The sequence below is a fragment of the Cottoperca gobio genome, chromosome 4 (assembly GCF_900634415.1).
Source record: "Cottoperca gobio chromosome 4, fCotGob3.1, whole genome shotgun sequence".
In the NCBI taxonomy this organism is placed as follows: domain Eukaryota; kingdom Metazoa; phylum Chordata; class Actinopteri; order Perciformes; family Bovichtidae; genus Cottoperca; species Cottoperca gobio.
This window is the reverse complement of record NC_041358.1, coordinates 8,636,106-8,660,299: the sequence shown is the minus strand read 5'-3', so window position 1 is coordinate 8,660,299 and position 24,194 is coordinate 8,636,106. Positions and strand designations below refer to the sequence as shown.

At 39.3% G+C, this 24,194-nt stretch overlaps 2 protein-coding genes across 3 annotated transcripts; one reads left to right on the top strand and one right to left on the bottom strand.

Annotated features, from left to right (window-relative positions):
* Positions 1–438: 438 nt before the first annotated feature.
* Positions 439–5,636, top strand: tbc1d7 (TBC1 domain family, member 7). Of its 2 annotated transcripts, none has more exons than XM_029429901.1 (8): positions 439–611; positions 1,542–1,675; positions 2,042–2,122; positions 2,252–2,442; positions 2,892–3,029; positions 3,568–3,713; positions 4,460–4,589; positions 4,678–5,636. In XM_029429901.1, the coding sequence occupies exons 2-8, from the start codon at positions 1,564–1,566 to the stop codon at positions 4,762–4,764; spliced, it is 885 nt and encodes a 294-aa protein (XP_029285761.1). In that variant the 5' UTR covers positions 439–611; positions 1,542–1,563; the 3' UTR covers positions 4,765–5,636. The 2 variants fall into 2 exon arrangements, with proteins under 2 accessions (XP_029285761.1, XP_029285760.1); XM_029429900.1 differs by having other exon boundaries at positions 440–771.
* On the bottom strand, positions 5,032–19,878 carry phactr1 (phosphatase and actin regulator 1). The gene is made up of 13 exons (XM_029429899.1): positions 19,544–19,878; positions 15,368–15,533; positions 12,362–12,442; positions 11,236–11,358; positions 10,951–11,142; positions 10,616–10,862; positions 10,295–10,482; positions 8,881–9,037; positions 7,757–7,812; positions 7,611–7,672; positions 7,018–7,158; positions 6,818–6,894; positions 5,032–6,381 (listed from the first exon to the last, which is right to left on the bottom strand). Exons 2-13 carry the CDS (start codon positions 15,504–15,506, stop codon positions 6,366–6,368), a joined length of 1,479 nt encoding a protein of 492 aa, XP_029285759.1. The 5' UTR covers positions 15,507–15,533; positions 19,544–19,878; the 3' UTR covers positions 5,032–6,365.
* Between the last annotated feature and the right edge of the window lie 4,316 nt (positions 19,879–24,194).

Genomic DNA, 24,194 nt, shown 5'->3' with positions numbered 1-24,194 from the left:
GGTAATACAGTTTAGCAGTGTTTACCTTTCCTCAAACCAAATATGATATTGACTGACAGGCATTCATGTAGGCCATGTAACATGGTAAATATTTGCATATGTAAGTTTTTCCCATTGGACAAGAATTCTTTGAGGTCACATAACAGAGTAGATTAAAAAACCATGTTTACTTAAAATCACTTGTTAAAGCTACTCTTTTGGTTAATTGATTTGAGCCCTTTTCAGTTGTGGGACATGGACATGGGCGTGGAGGATATGACACCGGAATAAATGCTTTCTTTGCTTTGAACTTGCCTTAAAAAAGTGTCTTTACCATTTGCTTTCTTTGTGTGCTCTAGTTTTATTGTAGATCGGTCACAAGTAAGGGTCGCGTCTAGATCGTTACCCTCAATTTGCAAAACTCGCGATGTGGCTCAAGGCAATAGGTTGTCGGGCAGTGAGACTCGCGTTTTATTTCGAAAGTGCCAACCGGAAGTGTTCTGATAACAACAACGGTGGTTAGCATGTAGCTAGCAGTTCTTTTAATACATCCATGCTAGCACACCAGTTGTAAATGTTACTTTTGGGAATGTGGCATTCGTCTGCAGTGCTCCGACAACATCCACCTAAATGTCAGTCAAGTGATGTTGTCGTTGCCGTTAATGTTACAGTTACAAACACTTCGTACGTGGATCTGTAGCTAACGTAACGTTAGCTTGTTGGCTGATGTTATGAAGTTAGTTTACTAGTTTAAAGCTAATCCATGCAGTGCGTGAAACATATCTGAGCAAGGTAGGCGTACTTGTTTAATTTAACAAACATGTGTCACTGTGCTAAACCTAGACGTGTTGTAATTTGCTCATCTAAATGCACTGCGCTGTCATTGTCAGACCCACACAATCATTTGCTTGACGAAGGATTTGCCACAGTTTATATTTTCAAACATGCTTTAATCCCTAAATGAACACGAACTGCATTTTCCGTACTGTAGTGTGATGGCATAAACCAATTTTCACCATCTGCTCTTCGGATCCTTTACTTAGTGAAAGTAATGCCACACAGTAAAAATACTATGTTACAAATTAAAGCACTGCACATATCAAAAGTAAAGTACACGGTGTAGGTAAATGTCCCCTGTGGCCAATTAATACAATTTTGTCGAATAATTAATACAAAAAACAGTAAATCATCCCATATGTGTCGCTGGAACCTGAAATGTGTTTGCATTGTATGCTTGCATTTGTGACGTAACTAGTTACTAAAGCTGTCAGATAGATGTAGTGCAGTACAAAGTACGAAGTTTCCCGGTGAAATGTTGTAGGGCAGAAGTATCTAGTGGCATAAAAGTAAAGACTCAAGTAAAGTACCTCAAAGTTGTACTAAGTACTAGAGTAAATGTACTTAGTTACATTGCACTGTTGGCTCTCAAGATAAAAAGTAGCAAGAAACAGACTAAATGTTGTGGTCTTGTTTTATTCTTGTATGCAGCTGTTTTGCCTCTGTATGCTACAGGACATGTCATGTAAAACTACATACTAAAGGTTTTTGTAAATGTTGTGTAGGTTTCACTGACTAGGTTAAAGTATGGCTGACGACCCTCAGAGAAATTTCCGCTCTTCATATTATGAGAAAGTGGGTTTCAGAGGAGTGGAGGAGAAGAAATCTCTGGAAATACTGCTCAAGGACAATCCTCTGGGTAGGTAACATTTATTTTTCACCAATATTTCTGTCTAAACATGACTTACATGCTGGATGAATTTGGTTCAGGGATAGCATTGTGGTTGTTACATGAGTACACAAATCGCATAATACAGCCACTTCATTGAGCAGGTGTCACATAAAAAAGATCTCCTCCAGGTGTGTCTGGGGCAGTGCTCCAGACACACTTATTTCACCACTGTCCTGGAACCGTTCCAAACATCCATTTTAACCGAAGTGAATGTAAACCGTATAGTTATTCCCATCAAGTGCTTTAACTTTATTTCTCTTTTGTTCGTGGTTGAGTTTTTGTGGCTGTAAATCAGTTAATTTCCTGTTACCATCGTTTTCACTCTTCTAACAGATTTAGAAAAGCTGAGCACCTTCAGTCAGAGGTTTCCCCTCCCCTTGATGTACAGGACCCATGTGTGGAAGGTGTTGTTGGGTAAGAAACACGCACGCACGCACGCACGCACGCACCACATATCACAGTAATGGCTTGTATTTCTAAAAGTGCATGTTAAAGAATCAATTATGTGATTTATGCATAAACTGAACTCTCCTGTTCCTGCAGGCATCCTACCTCCCCACAGTGACTCTCACGCTCTGGTGGGAGGCTACAGGAAGGAGCAGTACCAGGACATCCTGGAGGCTCTGGAGGTGATGAGATACATCAACCCTTCCACACCCTCCACCCACGTCTACCTGCGCATGTTCCAGCTGGAGATCCAGGTGCTCCCACGGTGCTCCGAGACCTCCGCCCCGGTGAGACGAGGCACACACAGAGAAATACTGCCATATTTGAGACAAATAAAGCATCAGATTGGGAAAAGTTCAAGGTTGTGTACTGCACTGCCCATGCATGATTTGACAGCTATGTTTTAGATGCCCAGCTAAGCGCAATGTTTTTCTGATGCAACTTGATTGGGAGGTTGTAGGAAGAGAGATGTGAGTGATCTGAGGTGTGGAGCATTGTAGTTAACAGTTAACAGTATTTTGATGTGACTGTCATATTTACCTCTGAAATATCCATAGCGCTTTGACTGTCAGCAGGAATCCATTAAAACAAGGGTGTTTTAATAAACATCTTTTTGAAACAATTTAGCTGTAGTTTGTTTTATTTATTTTTATTAAAAGCACCCATATTAATGTTTTTTATATCAAACACATCAACCTTCCAGTATGTTTTCCTCTTTGCTTCCCTTTTCGTTCAGGATGAAGAGAACGAGGACTTCCTCTCCATCGGTCGAGCCATGGAGGAGATCGTAGATGATCCTATCGACTGCTATTGGCTGATCAAGTTTTTCATCAATCAGTTCAACACAAAGTTTGGGGACTCATTACCCCACCTTGTGAGTGTTACATTTAGCTTGAGTGTCAAGTAAAAATGTAACTTATGGGTTTATTATTAAGCTTAGAAATAGTAGGTTGACTGACTGGACATTTAGATATTTCAGCTACAGATAATCTTGTAGCAAAGCCTTAAACAAATGATCCTATGTAGACCTCATAATGAGAATTTTCAATTAAACTCAAAAGCAAATTGATTACCAAAATAATCATTTTAAATGGTTAAAAAAAGCGCATCATGTTGCTGTTTCCCTCAATGATTATAGTATTTACAGCTATGAAACTGGATGGTGAGGCTTTGGTAAATTAATCTTTCAAAACTTGCTCCTAATTTAAAAGAAAATGATTTTCTTTATAGTCCTGGTTGTAGTTTTGAACATGGCACTCTGCGATGAGAAAGATAATCATTGTGTAAATTTAGTTTAAAGCAAATGGCAGAATTAATGGGAAATTGCAAGTTCTCATGGATCACATTATTTTGTAAACTGCGTCACTGTGAATTAAGACTTTGTTGTCTCCTCCTGCTCTGTTCTGGTGCAGCCGAAGAGCCTGGAGCATTATCTGAGTCAGGAGGAACCTCGACTGCTGAACCATCTGAAGAACAGCGGAGCTCTGGCTCAGCTGCCCTACAGCCTCTGGTTCAGGCGCTGCTTCGCTGGCTGCCTGCCCGAGTCCAGCCTGCAGAGGTCAGTTTACTGTTCACAGCACACACCTGATATCGGTACACTTTCACTCAGCAAGGATTCATACTCTTCTTAAAACTCTCAGCAGTCTAATATTTTTATCTTTTCTTTATATTTAATATTTAGGCTTTTTTGAAAGATCCTTGAAACACATTTCCAGTGGTGGAGGAAGTACTTTTAAGTAAAAGTAGCAACACTACAGTGTAGAAATACTCCTGTTATGAAATCCTTAGCATCCTCAGCCAAGTATTAGCATCAAAACTAAAAGTATGTATTATGCAGAATGGCCCATTTTAGAATAATATTAATGGATTATAATTATTGATGCATTAATGTGTCTAAGAAATATCTCAGGATGAAATGACATTTCAATGCCCAACCAACGTTTTTGTTCCGGTTACTGTCAGGCTGGTATTGTGTAGTCTGCAGACGTGCAGCTACAAGCACATAATAAGCAACAGAGTGTCAACTATTTTCAGTGCCTTATGGGGCAAAAGAGCAAGAAAATATGAAGCCATAACACTTGTCGTGATTACCAAAGAAAGCTTATTTGCAGTAGAATGTTTAAATGTGTTGCTTATCTTGAAAGCTACAGATGGAGTGAGAGCCAAGAGACAGCCTTTGTTTGCAATTCTGAATGCTTCATGGTCTCTATCCTTCTCAGGCCTGTTGATACACACGAGGAGACTTTTGTTACATCTTGACCTTAAATTCTTCACTGTTCAAATGAACCCTTTGATTATTGTTAGGGTGTGGGACAAGGTGATCAGTGGCTCCTGTAAGATTCTGGTATTTGTGGCCCTGGAGATTCTGCTCAGCTACAAGATCATGTTGATGGGAATCGCCCGGGCTGAAGGCGTGGTCAAGTTTCTGTGCAATGTGAGTAAACAACAGCGTAACACTGATGATGTGTCTGTCCTCTTAGTATGCGCCCTTGTAAAACCTCACCATAACTTTTCTCTTCCAGATACCGCAGGAAAACACAGACGCTATTGTGACTAAAGCCATCGACTTGTGGCACAAATATTGCGGCACACCGATGCACGCTGTATAGCCACATGGAGCTCCACACAAATCTGGGCCCAGAGATGAACCGCTAACTCTCAACTCTGGATTCAACTCTGCATGACTGATCTGAAAACTAATCACAGGCAACTTTCTATAAGCCTGAGGACTTGGGAGACAATGTTCATATTGACGAGACAATTCCCAGCTTTGCCCAAAGAATATGATGAACTGTACGTGGAAAGGACTTGAACACTGAAAACAGCTGCTATACAATGCGGATGCACAAAATGTGTTTGTAAAGAAGGCGAGGAAGCAAACTTATTTGTTTTTAATAAGTTTCTTTCTTTAAGAAACTGCATACATCATAGAAGACTCACAATAAATTAATACCCACATGCTGTTTTTTCTGCTTTACAAAAAACATTTGAAAAGTCTTGTTTACTTTCTTTGCTATGTACAAGTCTTATAGTTCTGAGAACATTTCTCTCAAAACATTTTTAAACGTACAAGAGACGGTAATGTTACCGACGCTTGTACACACACACACACACACACACACACTCACTCAGACACAACAGATCAACCTTTCATTGACCTTATATGGACTGTAAACAATAAAAGAATCTAACAGTAAGGTGTCAGGGTTTTCATATTCTGTACCACCAAAGGTTCGTCTCATACAATAAAAAATGGAATGCAAAAAAGAAAAGTCTACTTTCTTGTAGTTCAGCAGAGAGTTCGGCAACATTTTACTGTGTCTACAGAGAATATTCTGCATCAATCAAAACAACTCAATTTGGCAACTTTTAAATCCCTGTAAACAATACTGTAGGCACAGTGACACAGTACGTTCCTGAACTCTCAACAGCGGTCACTCTGGGATGCATTCAAGATCGCGACTTCCACAGCAAGTCAAGTTGTTTGGTTTAAAATGGTGAAAGTCTAAACACTATGTTGAGCTCTTGAATGCAGCCCATAAACAGATGGACAAATGAGGAGAAAATCTGAAATTATTGCTCAGTGGATTGATGTGTATGTGTTATGGTTCTTATTTTTTTCTGTAACTGACTTGCAAAGAGCATTTTAGGACTTTGATTAGGATTTGAGTTCATTTTGGCTTAAGATTCAGCTGCCTAAAACAGCTTAAGCTGTGTAAAGATTTGAATTCCTCCGGCAAAATGAGAAACTATCATTGAGATGTCTTCCGTGGAATAAAACTATGCCAACACAAGCACGCCCCCAAGGAAAGAAAGTCCAGCTGAGAAACATGTGAAAGTGAGAACATGGTGAAAGGCAAGAAAACAATCCCTGTGTAAAACATAAACCTCCTTCCCTCCCTCGAAATGGCCACAGATTCTGTGTTTCACTTCTAAGCCTTGTTCAAAAACAAAAGTGCTGCAAAGTAAACAAATTGCCGCCTCCTCATCTTAAAAAACGAAAAGCTTTTGAATATCAAGAAGTCTGTAAAATCTCCACTGAGGAGAGACTCCAGTTGAGCGTTTAATCCATTTGTACTTGTAAAGTGTTTCCTGTGACGGCCGCAGCACACAGGTTGTGTTCGTGTCCGTCAGTACGAGGGCAGCAGTCTGAACACTTGAGGCTTGGTGTGCGAGTACAAAAGCATGGCCGAGCTCTGACCGATCCATCTTATGGCCGATGAAACCTGCAGGGAGAAAGTGATCTTTAGCTGCAGCCCTCCATGCAAACACTTACACAAAAAAAGACATTCACTTCATTGAATCAATACACAATTAAAAGCAGGGCTGTGGGACATCATGATAATAGAAAAGATTTAATATTTTATAAAAGAAATCTGAATGATATGTGTGTTTGTAAGATAACTAATGAGCTTAAAATGTATCTTTATCCATCACACTCTTGTTACATTTACTGCCTCTCTTCTTTCACACACACACACCCTTTTTTTTAATGATATTCCTAATGACATTCTATACTATAACCTTTATGACCTTTTTATGGCATACTATATTATTTTAATGTCAAAACGTCCACACCAATTCCTGGAATACAATTTTATTTAAATAATGTATAACATACTATACTATCCATTCCTGCATAGACCCTGAACTTTGTCTTACCTAGTCAGGTGACGGCTCGACTCATGCACCTCCATCTCTGTGCTTTTGAACTCATTCAGCTCTTTCCTGATGGCAGCCTGAACTCCACACAAAGAAACACTTATTTGCACACAGTCTATACTGTATATATGTACAGACTACTTGAGTCCAGAGTTAGAGAAGCATTCTTTGGATTTGTTGTGCATGTTTGTGAAGTTAACCTTATCAGCAGCTGTTAACCGTGTCCATGGCTTGTCTGCTCTCCTGTCATAGTCCTGAGCCTCAGCGACCTCCACGTAGTCACTGAAGCGGATGAGGATCTTCGCCTCCCTCAGCTCCTCTACTGTGGGCCTCTGGCTGAGCTAGAGGGTGCAAGGAAGGAGGGGTGTCAATAGCTCAATGCCCTGCAACATGCATGCTGAGGAACACGTGTGTAGTTTGCCAGCTGTCAGAGGGTCATTAGTAAAAGAAATATGGGAAAACTATTGTTTTCTATGTGCAGTTGAATAATCAATAGAATACTAGAAAGCACTAAGAGGTTGAATTCGTCTTCCAACAATCTTCTAAATTCTTATTTTAATTAATAGAAATGTTAATTTTCTTTATCCACCTTTAGACTCACTACACATATTTATATTATATTATTAAATCTCTTTAAAATCGATCATCTCCAAAATATAATCACTTGTTCTTTGACTCATCTGCATTTCCCACCAAATTCTATTCACATCAAAGTCGTTTTTGTTAAAATATTCTGATAGAACGTGACACACACACACACACACACACACACACACACACACACACACATTACCTTTTTGGACAAATGTCTTTTGATCTCCCTCTTCTCCTCCTGTTCCTCCAGATCGTTTCGAGCTGGAAGGAAGGAGAAAGAGAGCATGATCACACACACAGTGAAAATGTATTTAATTTTCTCCAACCATGTGCAAAGTTACTTACGCTTGAGTATGTTCCTCTGTTCCAGTTCGTCTGCTGTCGGCCTTTGACTCAATCGCCTGATAAAATAGAGACATGTCTGTCAGGAATTCTTTTGCGCGTGTACTTCCAGATCATCATCATCACTGTACTAGATTCATGCAAAACCTTATGCAGGCAGGAATGTTACTCTCGTGGACCGACTGGGCAGAGAAGCTGACCCTGCATGTGATGTCATTTTTTATGAGGTTGTATTTTGTGAATTTACAGGCACCGAGTCTGAGGGGGTGCAGAGATGTATACAGTTGGTAGAATGATTGATGAGTGAGAATAAAATGAGGAGTAAAAAATAAAAAGAATAGACCAATGTGACTAAACCATTTTATTAAAGAGTTATACAAATCAAGAAATAATACAAGATGTCCTGATATACAAAACCAATGGATGGGTGGAGAAAGGGAAAACTATAGTTTCAACTGAGTGTATTATTGCCATTATGCCATTGCCGCTTCTCAAAGGACAAAATGTGCACGGTTTTCAAATTGTCATCCTTTCTTTTCCATCCACTCAATGTTTGATTTATATAAATGTGACAAGTGATGGCATATAGTTCAAGAAGAATATCTAATTAAGACACTTTGTGCTTCAGCAAGTGTCCGAACGTTTCTTTCTTTTCTTTTTTTAAATAGTCAATCGTCTTGTTCCACCTTCTCAAGTGTGAGGATTTGGTGCTTTGGTGTTTTATATTTGAATATTAAATATTTATGGGTTTTGGACTGTTGGTCAAGCAAAACAACAAAAAAGACATTCTGTGACAATTATTGTTTTTGTAGTTCTAATAACTATACATAAGGAATGATTACAGATTGCACTGTACTCTGTTCTATTTTCCTCATGTCTAATTGTCTGGTAGCTGCTTCTAAGCTTTAATCTCTCTCCTCCATTATGACTCATCATCAATCATCTGCTCCCTTTAGCAGCCAGGTCACATCTACCACAGCTAACATGGGCTAAAGCCCTCTGCGGGTGAGCCTGCATGTGGAGTGATGTGCGTCTGTACATGTGTATGATGATGTGTGTGTGATATCTAATTAAACAGTGGGTCAGTGGGTGTGGAATCTTTGAGTGTTGTTATTCCAGCCACTCACCGGGTCAGTTTGGTGGCTGTTTGTTTTCGAAACTCGAATCTCTCTTGGTCCGACTGCATCGGCAGGATGTTTTTGTCCTCCAGGTCGCTCTTCGTTGGACGGTTACTCAGCTTGATAGCCAGAGAGTCTTTTCGTAAAACCTTCATGGCCAGTGTGCCTACAATGATTGTACAAGAAGCAAAATGGATGTGGTGTATTAATACTACAGCTGAATGAAAGGAGCCTGCAGATTTCATTCCTTAGCCGAACATCATTTTGGTGGTTATTTATCACTGTTGTTCTTATTTTTTCCATTGTATTGTTTTTTTTTCCGCCCCGAAGGCTACAAAGTGGAACTTCACTCTGTCTCGTGATGAATTTAGATGCTAGATAATGATCTGGTGGCTCACTCTTGTAAGTGCTTGTTTTCCCTGAAGCTTCATATATTTTATGAAAGTGTAATATGACATAAACGTTAGCGGAGGTGCTCCCTATTGCGGGCGAGGCAGCGCCCCTTGACTATAATACACTGGTGGCTTTTTGTGTCTTTATTGATTGAATTTAATTTCAGCTTTTTAACGCATCACTAATCCGATATTCATTTAGTAACAATGAATCAAATGATTGTAATGTTAAAGAGGTTGTTGGCAGTGAGAACCACAGAGAATTCTCACCACCTCTGCAGCGCTATGCTGCTTTTTAGCCTCTTTTACCCCTTTCAGTTTGCTTTTACAGCATTTACTATGTGGTTCAGTCAGCTGTTTTCAGCAAACAAGCTTTGATAAACACAGCGGCTAGTTAGCGGCTAGCTGGCGAACATAGTGGAGCGTTTAGCAGCTAATAAAACTGATGTTTATATTTTTTCTCAGGAGTTGGTGAAAACCAAAACAACGGTTTGCTAGCATGTTAGCCATGATAACTTTACAAAGTGATAATATATCAGGGCGTTGTGTTCCTCAGCTTGCTGTGGAGTTCCTCTGCGCCCTAGTGGCTAAATAAAATCAATTATTGCAGCTTGTCTTATTATTTGACCTTTTTCCCTCCCTGGTGAGATTTATTTATAAACCTTTCTTGTGTTTTTGTTCTCATCAGCACTTTTCTCCTTTCCCTATGTATTATGTAGTGTGTGTATATTACTTGTGCAAAACAAACAAACTAAATAAACCATATACACAATGCTTCTGTGATAAATGATTCACATCACTGATAACAAACTGCTTCAAGCCATATGTGATACTTATGCAACTATATGGAAACATGTTAACACAAGCTGAAACACACCATAAATTATGTTAACCGTTAAATGATTCAAATCAACACTGGAAAGCCATTTCTGGTTACAGTATTAATGGTTCAAAGATCGGTGTGATGAGCTTGAATAACATGGATAAAAGACACAATGAGCAGGTGGACGACTTCAAAGAAAAACACCTACTTGTAAACAATGTATCATCATCATCTTCCTCGTCATCTTCGTCTTCCTCGTCATCGTCTTCCTCCTCCTCCTCTTCCTCCTCCTCCTCGTCTTCCTCAGGCAGGTCGTCGTAGTCCTCCTCGTTGTGGTGATTCTCTTTGTTGTCGTCACACTCGATCATCACCGTGGGAACAGCGTGCATCATGGAGCTGCAGGTTGGTGGGAAAGGGCAAAGGTCAGAGGTGAGAGCTCAATGTCGCATGAAGTGAAATAACAGTGATACAGATGAAAAGAAATATAAATATATATATAAATTCAGAGTTTCCATAGTTTGATCCTCACCTCTCAAACCTCTGCATGGTGAGGGCCAGGGTCTTGTTGAGCTCCTCTATGATTCTTCTGGGGGGGTGGAGCACCCCGTACTGCAGGGAGTGCCCGCCCATTGGAGCATGGCTGGGAGGGGGGCACTTTTGGAAGGCGAGCAAAGAGGGCTCGATGCTCCCTGCAGGTACGGAGATCATGAGCTTCTTTGGAGGTAGAGGAGGAGATAACTTGGACGACATACACGGCAACTTCACCGGGGAACCATCTGCACGGAGAGGGAGGGTGTGAAAGGATTAGACATGCATACAAAGAGTCACACATGCAGGCATGAGCATGGACAAAGACAAACGTACCCATTATGTGATTATGATGTAGCCTGTTGAAGGGTTTGGGTGGTAGCGCAGGAGGTTGTTTGTGTAGTGTAGGAGGTCTGGAGAGGGTTGATTCGGCACCGTCAAGCGGATACACAGTGGACTTCTTTGTGGATTTTTGGGCGTGGTCCTGTTGACATGCACCCTCACTTGGCATCTGACACTCCAGAGAGCCTGAGGAGAAGAACCAAAGATATAAAAACAGTCAGATGCTACAATACGAGGTGAGAGAGGAGGCAACACGGGGGCAGAGTCTGTGCTGCCTACCTACAGCTGCAGCAGCTCCTTCCATTAGCTCAGTACCTTCAGACTCTGACAGGCCGGAGATGGGCACCGGAGAACGCCCGTTCTCCATCTTCACCTCCTCGGGTACAGCCAGGGAAGAGCCTTCTGCACAGACAGAGAGCAGCGAGCAGGAAGAGATGAACAGGAAGGAAGGTAGTCAAAAATAGGGACGTGGAAGAGAGGAAGAAATTCAAATACAGGGGGAAGCGGTTTATTAATTTTTGTTATAAAAATGTGGACCAGGTAGCAGCAAGTAATGCAGAAGCACCAACAGTTGTTATAATCAATTAATTGTTAAAGCAAATAATCAAGCAAAAATGCCAAAGGTTCACTGGTCCCAGCTTATTAAATAGGAGGATTTGCCCCTTTCGAGTATCTTTACTTGTTTTGTCCGACCTTGAAAGTCCAAAACTCAATGTCAAGGCTTCACCTTGGGCTGTGGGGAAATTGTGGTGGGCCCTTTTCAGTCTTCTTCTTTCTTTTCTTTTTTTACATTTTAGAGACTATATGGTTAATCAATTAATAGAAATAATAATTAAAAGATTATTCAATAATGAAAATAATCCTTCATTGCAGTTGTAGTTCCACACATTCAAAGTCAAATTCATGTGTAGAACTTGTGTGACAAATATTGTTTGAAAACGTTATGATACGATATGAATATTTTCCCAATATCAAATATCCTATGATACGGCAAATGTATCCAAAATCATATGTAAAATACTCAAAATGATCAATATGTTCCACTGATTTGCATTTCATCACACAAAACAAACTTAAAATAATAATTTTTAGAATCACAATATGAATCATTAATTTATACAACAGAAATGAAAAATGAAAAATGAAAACAATAACCTGATATGATCGTATGATCAAGATTAAACTGTCCATAATAACAAACTGAGTTATTGCCCGGCCATAGTTCACAGACTGAAGACACCAGATATTCCAAAAATGATATGAGACGGAGAAAAGCAAGCAAATGGCCACATCTGTGAAGCTGTAGTTAGATAACCTAAAGAGAGGATTGTCACTTGATACAAAGGACACAATTGTTAAAAAATGAATAAAAATGTATTGATCCCATTAGTTTTCTTGCCCTCACCTTTCTCATAAACCTCCTTCAGCACACCTTTCTTGATGAGCTCCTCTCTGCTCTGGCGAGTGGACATTTTCCTCTCCAACACTGAGGGAGCAGAAAAGACAGGACGTTGAATAAACAACAAGAAATAAGGAAACCGTCAGACCACTTGTGCACTGGACACTCAGGACGTCAATAACGTTGGAGGGACGTGGTAGCTGCAGCAGATGTTAGTTTAAACTCGCTGACTCTATCTTTGTTGACACCCAGTAATAATGTTGTGACTGAGCCTCGGAGCGATGCTCAGGCTTCACTACCAGCGAGCTGTTCCACAGAGAGAGTGGAAGTATTTAGGTGATGAACCCAAACACATGAACACATAACGTTTGCAGCAAAGTAACTGAAGAGGTGGTTTCAAACTGTCCGATTCTGTAAACGCACCTCATATAATCGCATCTCAAAGCTTTAAGCTTACGCAACATGAGCTTATAGTAAGATGCAACTTTCATTTGGCATTTTTCTACTTTATTTTTAGAACAACTCTCCGTTTCACGTCATCATTTGCATTTAATGAAGGTCGACATGATAGTAACACATTGCAAATTTGGACGTCGTGCACATAAGTCACCTACAGTACATGACTAAGGTGAAAAGACTATTTGTTTTTCATATCCTGACACTTTGTTTTACTACAATGAAGTATTAAATATGACGAGCATATTTCTGCACATCATCTATCTTCGTTTTACTTGATGTTTCCTCACCAGCTGCATCTTAAGGTCTGCACAATTTCTATAACTTTCATCATATTTAATTGATTTTTTTAAATCCTTACACTGTTATAATGTTTTCCTTTATATTTCTGTCATGATATGTTCAACTGTTATTAGATCAAGTCAAGCTTTGATTTCTCTGCCTTTAAGTATCATAATTGTTAATTGCATTAGGTTTCCATCAGTTATCTGACAGGAAGCATTTGACTTTTATCGCAGACTCTCATTAATCACATCTTCTCCAAATTAAATTAGTAGGACGTGGGAAGATTATCCACAGAAATACACAGGCTGATAACAATCACCAAATGGCAAATTACCAAAAGACGTGAGGTTAATGCACAAATGTGAAAAAACAATATGAAGCATTGTGGGAATAAACAGGGAGTTCAGTTTTTTAAGAGCATTTTCATAAATTCCTGTAAATGTGTACACGCATGGAACAAATGGCAGGCAAACCCACACACGACCATAACTGTGTAGCAACAACACTAACATGTGATCCAAACCTTTTTCATATGATATGCTCTAATAAGAATATATATCTAATATGTAGTATAGCAGTGGTTGAAAGGTTGTAGACATGAAGTAAAAAAGATTGTCATCACACGGATCTGCCTCATATGTCATACATTCTCTGGGACTAGGCATCGTAGGTGATGTTTTTTAATCAATATTCTTAATAAATATTCATCAAAAATATAGAAAAAGAGTTCTCCTGCACCATTAATGCCTTTACCTTCTTGGTTGTACAACTTACAGAATGCATAGAAAGGACTTTTATGTTTTTGTTGATTATTAAATGATCTTTTAAAAAAAGAAGCATGGATACCTTCTCTGTATCAGATCACGATAAACCCAAATAATTCTAAGCACCTGGACTGAATGATGGCAAGAGTCCAGCAGTAACACATGGTGCTCACAACGTGCATCTACCTGCATGTGTGTTGTAAAATGTACATTGTGTTTTTATTTGCATACAGAAATAGGAGGCGAGCTGCTGTGACAGCTGGGAGAACAGCTTGGCTGTAGGAAGCCTCTCTTCACCCCTCTGCTCGGTGTGTGTGCGTCTTCTCAGAGACAACAGGATGTAAAACCGTTCAGCCAGCTGAGAAACAACAACAGCTTCCATTTCCCCGTCCAAATCAAAGTCTTTCTACTGTTTTACAGTGTACTACTGAGAGCAGATTGTAGTGGAGAACCAGACATATGTACCAACATCCACATTTCCTCAGATAATGGGTCTAACATTGAGATCATTTATTGTAAAAGAGATGACACAGTGACGCACTGACAATCACTGTTTAAATCTAATTTGTTGCTGCAGTGAACGCTAACAATCAACTGCACTTACACATCTGTTGTGGTCGCATCTCTGATAAATACTGCAATTACCAGCTTTTAGTCATAATGTTCCAACAGAGTAGAACAAATGTAAATTGTGTAAGTTAGCTACTAATTGCGATATGCTTGATTTTTCCACAAATTCTAGATTCCTCCTTTCCCCAAGTAAAATTGACAATACAACACAAGAGTGTAGTAATACTCTGTAACGAGTACAAGTACTGTTCAAAAGTGTTGGTATCAAAATATATCCTAAGTAATAACTATGTGATTGTTTATATTCTGTCCTCTTGTATTTTCACATTTCATATACTTTGTTTATTTCCATTTAAAATGACTTTTTTGTAAGATTTTCTTTTATTTATCAGATTTCATTTATATCTCCTCTGGGAAGGCATTTGTCAACATTTGTTTTTGTATGTACTTTATAAATCAATTGAGTTGAATCGGTAAGTAATAATTGTGATTTCTAAGATGTATTTGGCATGTTAAGGACAGTTATTTAGTTGTGTGTGCCTGCTGTTATACAGTAGACTGGAGGACTACAATGGAAATAAGTTGACGATTTATCAACTATGTGTAACATGTTCATCATTTCTCACATATATCACAAGTACATCTAACTACTCTAAAAACATGTTAAAACCAGACCCTGCAGTAAAAAGCAGGCTCAGCAGGAGCAGCTGACCAGAAGCCTCCGGGCGCTTCATCAGCCTTACATAAACAAATCATATACAGTAGATCTTTGCAGCAGCCCCTGTGTGACCCCCTGCTCTGCAGATTCATTCATCAACGCTCCTGTTCCGAGGTGCCACGGGCAGACATTCATCGACTGTGACTGAGTGAAGCAGAGACTACAGGGAGGGAGGGAGGGAGCGGAACCGGGTGATAATGGACGTGTTTGCGTTCTCACCGGCAGAGGTCTGCTTGAACTTTTCACTCTTCTTCTTCCTCCATTTCCAGGGTTTGAACAGACGTCCTAGGGTGGCGAATTTGCTCCGCCGTCGAATTGGAGGCGTGTGTGTGCCTGGAACCAGCGAATCAGAGCGCATCGCTGCCAATCCTCTCCACCTCCTCAGCTGGAAAACACATCGGGAACAACGAGGTCATCAACAAGCAGATTAACAACACTTACTAAAATATGTTTATGACTTGTGTGATGGGGATTTTTCCTTTATCCATACAGCAACAGCAGACTTCAAATATATGAGTACTAATGTATTTATCTTTTTAGAATTTTTCCACATATTTTGCAACACATACATACAGCTGCACTGATTAACTGATTGATTGATCAGGGGATCGACCGAAAGTTATTCAGCAACTATCAAGTTTTCTAAAGGAAAATGTTAAGTATTCTTTGCTTGCAGCTTCTGAAATTTGAGCTTTCCTCAGTTTGATATCACTGTGAACTAAAAAGCATAAGGTTTAGGACGGTTAGTCGGACAAAACAAGACATCAGAGGACATCTCCTTGGACTCTGGGAAAGTGGGATGGACATTTTTCACAGTTTTTGACATTTTATAGACCCACCGATTAAGCAACAAATCAATAACGAAAATAAATCGGTATTTTCAGTCCTTATAGGATAATAGTGCAAGATTCCCTCCTGATGTAATTCATCCTACCCCACAAATGACTCCTCATTTGTCACTTGAAATCAATCGAACACACCTATACTGTATATTTCCCTTGTCACACGCCCTTGATGACAGAGGTTCTCAGATTCTAATCTTTTACCTACAATAAGATTTTCTCCTTGCTCCACATGTAAAAGCATTGTAAAGGTTAGTGATTGGTAACGTAAGCTAAAGATTTATAGGCCTGAATAACATCTCATTTCAGTTTACTTTGTGTGGTCACTTCTAAGTCAGGTAGAAAGCAGATATTCAATTATCATATTGCAAATTTAGTGCAATATTGTGATTCTTAAATCAACAGTTAAGGAAAACAGATGATCACTTGGTCTGCGATTCAAATGTCATGGGGCAAATTCTCCGCGAGGGCTGTGCATAATCAAGTCAGGTAAAGCTTATTTTGATCGCTCTTCATCACAGTTATATGTGAGGAAAAAACTTGCAGACAGAAGCCTCATGGAGCAAAATGAAGAAAACCTCCAGACAGGTCTGAAGGGGAACTTAATATGGATAGAAAGTGTCACAGTGAATATCCACAGCGCATTACCTTGTTTCAAAGTCTCTCCCTCCTCCACTTTTCCCACTCACTGTCTGACTCTGCACTGTAGTTCTTGGCCCTACAGGGAATTGTTTGAAAGTAATCACGCCGGGGATGTTTTTCATTTGAAATGACACCTTTCCCATTACAAACAACATCCTGCTGTATGAGACGGACTCTACGCAACCAGGGCATGAGGCCTGAGCCAGAGGCGGTGAATAATAAAACAGGAAGCCAGCACTATTAGATGTAAACACACACACACACACACACACACACACAACACACACACAAATAAGTAGACAACAACCAGACAAATGGGAGTGAAACACGACTTCTGTGGTGGTCTGGTTGGGTATTGAATCAACGCTTCCTTGGAACAGCCCAAAATGTATTTGTAGCTCGAAGTATCGACAACTACCAAGTACTGAAAGCTGTCAGCGTTGAATGTTTGGTTAGAACGGATGGCCACAAGCAAAAGCTGAATACTATGTCAGTGGTGAGGAAGGAAAAACAAATCAATGTGGACAGTAAGCAGTGAGCAGCTGCAGACAGGAGGAGATGTCAGCCTTGAGGTGGCCTTGTTTACAAGAGGGATGTCAGTTTAAATCTGCACCATTGAGAGGCAACAACAACATCCAAACCCCCACCCGACCCCAAACCCTCTCCACCTCCCCTCCTCAGCAGTCCCTGTGGCAGATCTGTGTCGCACCCTAGTGTGAATATCAGACGACCCACAGAAACCTTCCCTGAACAAATAAAGGAATAGTTTCTCTCAAAGCAAAAAAACAATCATCAATATTCAAGTCATGTGGACATAAAACACAATAATTATGTTGCATGCGTGGATTTCTCTGGGGTGAGGAGATGTTTTCATTCACATCTTGGTTTTGACTCATCTTTGTCTCTGTAAACAGACTATAGGTGTCCTGCCTCTGCCCCCCTCTCCTCCCTTGCAGCGGAGCGAGCGCAGCAGTGAGTCAGGGGGCTCAGACTCACACTGCAGGACGATATTCTTTCAGTCAGACCCCCGGGTCTGTTTTTTTTTACTGCCGTCTCATAACATTGACTCACTCAACAACAAGCTCAGAGGAGCCAAACAGGAGAGGATGCTGCCGGCGGCCTGAATCCCCCCACTCCATTAGCTGACTCATCCAAGTTCTTGGTCCATTCATGTTTTTGGATTTGTTTTGCTTTACGGTCTTATTATTGTGAATGAGCTGTAAATCAATACTGGGTTGGGTTTTGGGTTAACTAGGCAATAAATATTAAGCACCAACCTTCTGCATGTCTGTAATGATCAGTGGTGGGAAACAGTTTGCGAGATTTTCCAAATAAATCAAATCAAATAGATTCCGTGTTTATAACACATCAGTCAAGAAGTTATTTAGTCTTGAGTATGACAGTACTAGTGCCAAAACAATTACTCAATTGATTGAATAGCTGAAGAAAGAAACATTTATTATGCAATTTTTATAACTGAATATTCAACTAATTTATTAAGCAAACCAGAAATGTACTAAAAGGTTTCAGGTTCTCAAATATTTTGCTTATTTTCATATTTATTTGAAGATCTTTGGGCTTTAGAATGACAAAACCAACTATCTAAATAAGTCACCTTTAGCTCTGGGAACAGGCAATTTAAATTTAAAGTATTCTGACATTTTATAGACTAAATAATAAATAATTGATATTAAAAATGAGAAATAACAGTAACCCGATAAGATCTTGATCGAATAAGATGTTTAAAATCAACTGGTTGTATTTGTTAATGGGGAAACAAGTTTATAAAAGTCCCATCTCTGGGTCTTGACTCAACAGTACATTTTAAGCAATCTTTTCCATTACTGTATTGATCTGCGGGCCGACAATAATACTTGAGAGAGATTTTCAAATTAATTCAGCTAGCTGATTGATTGGACACATTTTACAGCCAGCTGGTCAGGCCAAAGATGCTGCGAGTGTGACGACACTAGTGCTGCAACGCTGAGTCCATACATTCATTAGTCCATTGACAGAACACTAACTAGCAGCAATGTTGATAATATAATAATAGTTTGTGTCATTTTACACCAAAAATAACCTATTATTCAGCTTCTCAATTGTGAACATTTGCTTTTGTATAATTGTAATCTGAATATCTTTGGTTTGGACTGCTGGTCGGACAAAACAAGACATTTGAAGATGTCCCCTCAGACTAAAAGAGAGCGATTAATGGACAATGAAAAAAAATCATTTGTTGCAGACCATTAAGGTCTTGGTCAATTAAGTAATTCATGTTGACTGGTTGTTTTTATAGTCCTTTATAAAAAGCTCGAACTCATTACTGAAAAAATATGAATGTAATATGTTTTATTATAATATTGTTCTTTACTAAACACTAGTTTAAATGATCTGCATGACTACATCCATCTGTGGACAGATATTGAGATTGGGAAGTAATTTTTCAATTAAATCAACAAGTCCATTAATTAGAGATGTGTGTGACTCGCCCTCCAGCCCTTCATGCTGTGACGGTGATGATATGACGTTATTGTTTTACAGAAGTGGACCAAGGAACCACAATGCAAGCAGGGAAGTAAAACTCAGCCACAAACACTGAAATCATGCTCCACGGTAATTTAATCTCAATTCAATCGAAAACGGGCTCAACTAAATTGAATCAACAGGCGTTTGAAATACCTAAGAGGTCTTTAAAGATCACTATAAAGTAAACACAGTTAATTGCAGGACTGTTAAGGGCTGATCTGAGCGCTGCTCTCGAGCAGATTTCCCCCCCGACAGGCAGGGAGCGGCCACCAGCAGATGACAATAATAATTTAAAACCAGGAGAGTAAAACCTCCTCCTCCTCCTCCTCTTCCCCTCTATCCCTCCCCGTCTGTCTTTGTAGTAAACTGAACCGTGTCCTCTCACCGTCCAGCGGCTCGGCTCCCCGGCAATTGCTGCAGATGTGTTTGATCTCTTTGCCGATCTGGCAGGGGATCATGAACGGCATGTTGTTGTTGTGTACGGCGGGCTGATGCTGGGGCTGTTTGCCGGTGCGGGACTTCATCCTGGTGAGGCAGAAAGCTCTGCTCCTCTTCTTAGGTTTTTGCTCCTCTGACACCGCTAAAGATGGGTGGTCGGTGGCAGCTGATCCGGACCGGGACCATGAACACATCACGTCGCCTCCACGGCCGGCCATGTTTCAGCTGGACTGCAGGGCTGGACCCTCTCGCCCTCTGCTCTGTTGTTCCAGTGGAGGGGGATTTCAAATGGTTTGCAGCTCTGTCCACTACTAAGAAGTCAGCCATTATAAAAACTACTTGTACATCCGGTAATATCTTACAAAATAAAAGCATTTTGATTTATGTAGCCGCTTCATATGACTGAGCATAGCTGGATTCACCATCGTCATACCAATGTGCAAAGAGAATAAAAATACAAATAACATTCTAAAAGTTGCGTTACTTGCTTGGGTATAAACACGATGTAACAACGCAAACAATTGTAATCATGAATTCAATGGCTCTAATCTCCATTTTTAAACACAATTGTGTACGTTCATGCAATAAAATCAATATATTTTAATTATTAAAACATGTGGCAATCCACTTTATTTACAAGAAAATATATATTAGCAAACGTGAATAATCCTATTTTGACATCCTATCTATTCTGGATCATTTCCATTCCATGTACAAATCAATACGTTTCTTCTTTGATTTATTTTGAAGGCCTACTTCCTTTCCGGCTGTCTGTCTTTTCGGCCGTACTTTAGCTCCTTCACAGAGCCAATCACGGCTCGCCATTGCTCGTCAGCCTCGCGGTGATAGCCAATGAGGTTGAAGCGCCGAGAGATTTAGAATTTAGAGGGATTTTGAAGAACCAAGGTTCAGATGAATTAACTGACAACAAACAGAATCTGTGTAGCTAACATTTGTCATCAGTGACAGGAAAGCATAGACAGTTCAAAAGCTGGAACACAATGCATTTTTAACATACAGAAATAAGCCCCTGAGTTTTGAATGGCATATTATTAATACCTTTTATTTAACCTTTTTTAATTTATAATTTGATTATTATGTATATGTATATATATAATTTATAAGTATTTATTCTATCTATTCTTTTTATGTAAAGCATAATTAATGAATTGTGCTCTTACAACAACAATAATAATTATTATAACTATCGCAACCCACTACATGGACACCCTATTCTGAATTATTATGCACCATCATTTGTTTCATAAACAGCTAGACCCCTATTATATAGAATAAAGTTTAAAAAGTGCTGCATGTAAATAAATGAATAATAAATCAAATATTAAAACAATGACACATAAGATTTTTAAAAGGGATGGATTAAAAAAAGTTAAAGACCTTTAACTTAGATTGCACTCAGACTCATATGGGGTTAAAAGCTCGATAATATTACCAGGTCACAAGCCAACATCGAGTCTCAAAAGTAATCAACAGGATCTTAAAATCAATCCTGAACTCAGCAGATACAGGAGTAATGAGTTCACACTTCCAAGCTGTAAGCAGTCTGACGTGTGTTTTGTATTCACTGTAACTCTCTCCATGAAAAAGATGATGTACACTCTTCGACTACAGAAAGGCAAGGGTGAAAAATAGAGGATACGGATTGGTTTGTTTTTCTCTAAATAATTTCTCTAAATACTTTTTAAAAAATGTCTTCTTTCTGTTTCTTATACCAAAGAAGCTCTATACGTAGAGTAAACAGCGCTTACATCCCCATGTATTGAAATGTTGTTGTACTGCATCTCATGTTCTCTACTAAATAGAAGTTTAAAAATCCATGGAAAACAGCTTCAAGATTCTTAAAGGATAAAAGCAAGTCAAATGTGGTCTTTCAAAGAAAAACGACACGACCTAACAAATGAGTCAATATGCTTGTGAGAGACAGTTGGTTATATTCTGTGGAGGCCAACAAAAGTTCACAGGTTGTAGTTACGAATCTATGCCAGGAGGTGGAGCTCACTTACAAGTAATAAGGATGTGATTAAGCCTGAGCTACAGGGTGCAGACTGGTGAGGAGTCGGTGTCTCATCAGGACCGACTCAGTTCTCTCCTCCATGTTACAACACTCAACTGGGGTGCAAAAGCATACATTGTGTGTGTTTGAGGCAAAACGTATTATTATTTCACTCACGTACAATGTGTGTGTGTGTGTGTGTGTGTGTGTGTGTGTGTGTGTGTGTGTGTGTGTGTGTGTGTGTTGATGTTCATATCCTTTATGTAACAGTAGGTTCATAAGCATATGCTGCATTTTCCTCGCTGCAGACGATGAGTCACGAAGGCTTTCAAATTCAAAGTACAAGGTGTGTAACAAGATGAAAGGGGAACAGTTTAGTGAACAAGTCCCCTGTCTGGAGTGAGAATCAGGCCTTCAGTTTTCCTATCAGATACAAAGATGTGGAGGAAATATTCAGATCCCTCACAAAGTACTAATACCACAATGTAAAAATACTCTGTTGCAAGGGAAAGTTCTGCATTGAAACCCTAATAAATACAAGTTTTATCAGGAAAATGTACTTAAAATATTAAAGTAAATACTATTATATAATATTATAAAATATATGTTTTTATTTAATTGTGGGGTAGTTTAATTGATCACAAAACATCATGTTTTATAATTTCTTCATATCCTTTCAACTGCCTTGTGTGAATCTTGTTGATTAAAAAAAAAAGTAATTAGTAATTAAATGTCGGATAAATGTAGTGAAGTAAAAAGTACAATATGTTCTTCTGAAATGAATTGGCCTAGAAAAGAAAATACTCAATAAAGTACAAGTACCTCAAATTTGTACTTAAGAACAGCACTTGAATAAATGTACTTAGTTACGTTCTTCTACTGGTTACAAGTAAATACATGAACATAAACCAAGAGATTTGCCCCACGGAGATGCAGTTAAACAGTAAACTCACAACCGTTCTTATTCTGATGACTGGCATGATACATACCTGCTTTTCATTGATGTTGCTTTCTCTAATAAGGAGGAGATGCGAGACGAGAAGACTTGTGGTGTCGGGCGGATCAATACATCTATAGTCTCACTTTCTTACACACAGGCTGAGTCCGATAGTTTGTCTCAAGTGGCTGAGAGCCAAGGTGGTGTGACTGCAGGTAGGATTCACATTACATACAGAAGTGACACAGGAGAGCATTGATTGGTCTACACTTAACTTACAGGAAGTATTCAGATATTTGACGTAAGCATATTCTGCTGATAACATTTACACAGTTCTCTTTACTCTCGCATCAACTAAGATAAGTTTAGATACTCATTATGCAAGTTGGCCCAATGTTATATTTGTTGGCACAGATATCAATGGTGCTCTGAGGATGAATCCTAAAGACTTTGGTGATCCTCTGACTTTTCCTCTAGCAGCACCAGCTTGACTTTGTCCAATACTTAAGTTGGAAAGTCACTCCCTAAAACCTTTACCATCAGCCTCTGCTGTACTTTGTGTTAAGTGCTAATTAGCAAGTGTAAGCTAATAAACAAAGACAGTGAACGCGGAAAACATTTAACTTGCTAAACATCAACATGTTACAATTGTCTTTGTGAGCATGTTAGCATGTTAACGTTAGCATTTAACTCAAAGCACGACTGCATGCATGAGTAGTTGGGGAAGTCATGGGAGACACATGAAAATAAAGAATTGTTAAATCATAGCAGCAGAGGCTGAGAAAGTTATACTTTTAGTTCAAGATGTAAAATTGCTAAAAAATATTGAAACATCTTTTTGCAACTTTTCTTCAGAGACTTCCTGACTCTGGTAAATGTCCACATTATTAAATGCAGCACCTGCAATTTGTAACAGCTATCTGTTATAAATGTGAAGCCCAAGCTGAGATAACCTTTAAGAGTGATTTGAGTGGTCAGTAGACTAGAAAAGCACTGTACCTTGTACTTAAGTTTAGCCCTTAGAAACTGTAAGTGAGTGCATTTATATAGCGCTTTCATCAAAACGCCATTATAGTTTGCTTTTCAAACACACACACACACACACACACACACACACACACACACACACAGATAGATGGTAGTTTAACTACAAGCATCAAGATTTGAGGTTCAGTGTTTGACATGTGGACAGGAGGAGCCGGGGTCGTTCTCCCTCATAAGCCCCAGTTACCCTAATTGCAATTTAGAACTAAGGTCAGCGGGCTTATTTACTATGTTTTAAGCTTACAGTATGGTACAGCATGCTGCGGTAATTCCTTATGAGCTTCATGAAGCCATAACGTGTTATATACTGTATGTCTTCGAACTAATATTGGTCCACAGTGGGTTCATAAGTAGCGCACAATATGATTCATTTACATGCCGGAGCCGCACTCAGTACGGTCTTTACTAAGGTAACGTCAAAATTGTATCCTGAGGAAATCAACACACCAGTATTTTGAAACACAACCTTTTTAAAACAAAATAAATGCTCACATGGCAGAACAATTAGACTAAGATATTTGTATTTTACTTTGTCATATTTTACTTCTTCATACACAGAGAACTATATATAATTTCTTTCCAGCCCCTGCCTTGTAAATCTGA